The sequence below is a fragment of the Emys orbicularis genome, chromosome 20 (assembly GCF_028017835.1).
Source record: "Emys orbicularis isolate rEmyOrb1 chromosome 20, rEmyOrb1.hap1, whole genome shotgun sequence".
NCBI classification, from domain to species: domain Eukaryota; kingdom Metazoa; phylum Chordata; order Testudines; family Emydidae; genus Emys; species Emys orbicularis.
The window spans coordinates 2,409,188-2,413,628 of record NC_088702.1 but is presented as its reverse complement, the minus strand read 5'-3'; the positions used below and the strand labels follow the sequence as shown (position 1 = coordinate 2,413,628).

Genomic DNA, 4,441 nt, shown 5'->3' with positions numbered 1-4,441 from the left:
AACAAGAACACTTGAATCATTTACTGCATTTCCATAATTATCTAAAATGGTTTGAAAATTGCAGCCATCCATGATGGAAAAATTCTCTATTGTGGGTTAGGAATTAGTGTTTTTTACTGTTCTTTCAGGGGCTGGTGGGAACGGAAGGTCATGTGGCCATGGCACAAATAGGGCCTCAGAAAATCTGCTTTGGGACTTGTCTCTGGCACATATTTCCTGTGCGATCTTGGGCAAGATCAATGGAACCAGAATCTCAAAAGGGCTCAGCACTCATTAATCCTAGCTGTACTGGAAACCTATCCTTGAACCTCCTGAAACCAAACCCACAGAGAGACTAAGACATCTAACTTCCCCTTTAGTCCCAGGCAGATCCTGAGAGTAGGCATTCACTTTTCTATTTTACTTGTGGGTTCCAATCGGGTAGGTATTCTCAGTGTGCACCTACCAGTTCGGACCTCACGGAAAAGACAGCTGAGGGCAGCTATGTCAGCAATACTGGGGGCTTGGCTGGTTGGTGTGGATATCTATGAGAATACCAAGATACGAAGCCTGCAAAAAGTGATCTACATAGCCCACATTACCATATAACACCAGCAGTGAGTCTCCTATTCCATTGTCAACAGCCTGTTATGTTTCCTCTGCTCCCTTCTGTGTGTTTCAGGTTTACGACCATCACAAAAAATGTCTTCCTGCAAAGACCTGTCTTGCCGACCCAGCCCGTGTTATCCTGACATATGCCCAGATCCGTGTGTTGTTGCCCGCAATGAGCCTTGTATCACCTCGTGTGCAGATTCAACAGCAGTGGTCTATCCACCACCGGTTTCCGTGCTATTCCCAGGACCAATTCTCTCTACTTCCCCTCAACACAGCCTAGTGGGAAGCACCTTACCAGCTCTACCCTATGGAGCTGGGGGCTCATTTGGGGGTGGTGTTTTGGGTGGCTCAATTGGTTATGGTGGTGGATATGGGGGTGCTTTAGAGGGTGGTTATGGTTATGGGGGCTTAAGCGGTTATGGAGGCTCATATGGTTATGGGGGCTTAAGCGGTTATGGAGGCTCATATGGTTATGGGGGCTTATGTGGTTATGGTGGTGGATACGGGGGTGGCTATGGTGGCTTATGCGGGTATGGGAGGAGATATGGGAGGAGGTGCTATTCTTCCCGCCGTGGAAGCTGTGGCCCATGTTAAACCCAGAAGAAAGAAGCACGGAAGAAGAAACAACCAGGAAATGAAAGAGAAGAGAGAGATTCACCACTCAACTACAACAGTACTCAAAATCAGAGAGGGTTTTGGTTGTTTGTCGACTGTATAAATCAGGCCTATCTATGCTTTCCTCTTGTTACATGTTACCTTAGCTTTATGGTCTATATTGTTTTGCAGTTTAGTCTTATGCTTATATTGTGCTTTGTCCTATTTGATGCTGAGGAGAAAAAAAAATGTTTTAAGACTGGACATGACTGTCAAACTCTACAGCTTCAAGAAAGAAAGCAGAATAGCTTGTGTGAAATGCATCACCTTGGAGCCGGTCATTGGTTGTAGCTCTTATTGTAACCCTGAACATACATTCTCTGTGCTCTGCATTAATTCATTCTGTAAGTGTAAACTGCACTGCTCATTCCCATTAAAAATTATGCTGCATCATAGTATTGGCCTCTGGTTTTCCTTTCTCCTCCCTTCTTTCTCTCCAAAACACTCCGGGTGAAATTCTCCCCTGTGCAGATGTTCAGGACCAGCCCTATGCACTGCATCAATCCCACTCAAGCTCATAAGTAAGAAGAGAATCAGATACATTAATTGGTCAATAGAATTGGGCAGGTCTTCTAAACCGGAGGGAATTTCCCTCATTACACATTTCACTACTGGTGCTATTGAATGGGAGTTTTCCTTCCTGCAGAGATATCGTTACAACACCATCTAACTCAGAGGTCCCCAGACTGTGGGGCACTCCCCACTAGGGGGATATGGAGGAACATTCTGGGGGGGGGGTGCGGTGGAGCCCGGGCCAGCCCCCACAGGGGACAGGGAAGGAGTGCCACTGAGCCCCACTCTGAGTTCTGCTCCTACCCCGCCCCCAGCTGCAGCCTTAGTTCTGTGCCCAGCCTCTGCCTCCGGCCACGGCTCCGCCCCCACTGCTGGCCCTGGCCCCACCCTTGGCCCCGGTCGCCACTCCATTCCTGGGCCCACCCCCAGCCCCAGGTGCCACCCCAGCCTCAGCCCCCTTACCCCTGTCCTCATCCCCAAACCCCAGGAGCCGCATCCCCAGTCCCGGGCCTGGCTTCAGGTCAGGGGCCATGGACAGGAGTCAGGGGGTGTATGACCCTGAAAAGTTTGGGGACCACTGGTCTAGCTACATATCAACAAAAGGCTGGATGGAAAGAAAGAAATGCCTTTCAACTTTAATATATTTCCCTGTTCTAAATATTTTATACATGGGGCTCAAAAATAATGACCCTCCTCTTATACTTTAATATATCTTTTACCTAACTGAGTATAACTTTTAAGTGTGTGTGAGTGCTACTCTCCTTGGAAAAAAATCTGAAAGATTCTTTTAGTAGACTCATACATTTCCTCCAGCTCATTAATAAGTTCTAAAACATGGCTTGTTTCAACTCTCACAAAATCTTCTAAGGCTCTGTTTCTGGAAAATCAATGCACATCCTTCACTTTAAACATGTGATTTGTGTGTTTGAACTTAAGAGGCTATTGAAATGGTTCAAGGTTAGCAGCTGTGTAAGTTCCTGCAAGTTGGTGGTCTGAGTTTGCATAAAATAAAAAAAATTCCTCTCCTCTTTTCTCTTTTTTTGGCATTTATAGTGACAGACAGAGGTTAGAATCCAGCTAGGGAGCAGTCATTGACACCAGTGCAAAATGGGTTTCAAATACTACAAATCTTATATATTACATGCACTTCCAATTTACTTTGTGCACATGTAAATGAATGGTTTGAGGTGCAGAAGACTGGGAAATTTTTCACATTTCAGCTTCAGTGAATTTTCCAGTGGATAGGAGTCCTATCCACTGGAAATAAGTTAAAGTAATCCCTTGTCAGCCTTTGTTCTCATGTGTCCATAAACTGGATTGCAACAATTTCTAGTATTTCATCCCATAGTCAAATGATGTGATCCAGCGTTGATTTATCAGAAATGGGGATTGATGCACCTATGCAGTGATAGGATTTAGGGTAAACAGCTGATTTTATCCTCAGGATGCTGCATTGGGATATAGCTGCGGAAAGTGTGCTGTTGTTGAGATGTTCACTAACCATAGTGGGTTTTTTTCCTATTTGAGTCAAGCCAAATTGTGTTCAGGTTTCCACGTTTCAATACATTTTGTCACAATTTTAGAGCATATGTAATTTTGGAAGGGGGTGTAAATTGATTTGGTGTTTGAGGAAGGGAGGGGTGAGGAGGGAGGGGTATAAATCTCACACCTCTGCAGACTTAGGTCTGAAAAACTCACTAGCAGGGAATATCCCAGTGGTGACTCTAACCCGGTCTACAGCGTGGAGAGTGGCTCTCCAGTGAGCCACACGTCCAGCCATGACCTGGGCAGGAAGACGGTGTTTCTGACTGGTTAGCCATTTTGACCACGGGGTCTGCCGGTCATGACAAAGAGTGGTTCAAATTCAAATTCAGCAGCTTCCACCATAGTTCCACTGAAAAGTCAACACTCATTTTCCTCTGCCGGTTGTTTGCATTCTAGTGGTTTGTTTATGTAATTGAAATCTTTGCGCTTATCCCCTTGGGCAACAGCACTCGGGTAGGATATGGTGAGGCGTTCTCAGAAGAACAGATTTTAATTTGAGTCACAAACACTCACTGATATTTTATACATGAATGGGCTTCTATTACTACGATGTCAGCAGTATGTGACTTGAGTGGGATGCCCCAATTTGGAGTACTAGTGTCATTTTAAAATATGCGTGCAAAGGTCTGTTATGTCATTTCCTGAATCAGGTTGTGCTTTATGGCCTGGGAATTTGGGAAGATTTAAATTTTCATTATAAAGTAGCTTTGCTTTTGTTTTCCTACATTTTCCCTTTTAATGTTGATGGGTCATATGCTCAGCTGACGTAAATCACCTCTAAATTCCATATGCTTACTCGGATTCTCTTTAAATTACTGTGTGCACTGTCGTGGTAGCTGTGTTCAGTCCCAAGATATTAGACAGACAAGACGGGTTAAATAATATCTTTTGTTGGACCAACTTCTGTTGGGGAGAGAGACAAGCTTTCGAGCTACATGGAGCTCTTCTTCAGGTCTGGGAAGCTTACCTGTGACACTCTGAGTAGGTTTCCCAAACTTGAGGAAGAGCGCCGTGTAAGGTTGAAAGCTTGTCTCTCTGACCAACAGAAGTTGGTCCAATAAAAGATATTACCTCACCCACCTTGTCTCTTTAAATTACTGTGGCATTTATGGTGGGGTGGGTAGAGTCAGTGAAT

General features: G+C 44.9%; 1 protein-coding gene across 1 annotated transcript; it reads left to right on the top strand.

Annotated features, from left to right (window-relative positions):
* Nucleotides 1–681: 681 nt before the first annotated feature.
* LOC135892682 (scale keratin-like) lies at nt 682–1,188 on the top strand. Its single transcript, XM_065420474.1, has one exon. It carries the CDS (start codon nt 682–684, stop codon nt 1,186–1,188), a length of 507 nt encoding a protein of 168 aa, XP_065276546.1.
* The last annotated feature ends 3,253 nt before the right edge of the window (nt 1,189–4,441 follow it).

Coding starts and splice junctions, on each gene's coding strand:
- LOC135892682 (XM_065420474.1), top strand. CDS start 682: ATGTCTTCCTGCAAAGACCTGTCTTGCCGACCCAGCCCGTGTTATCCT.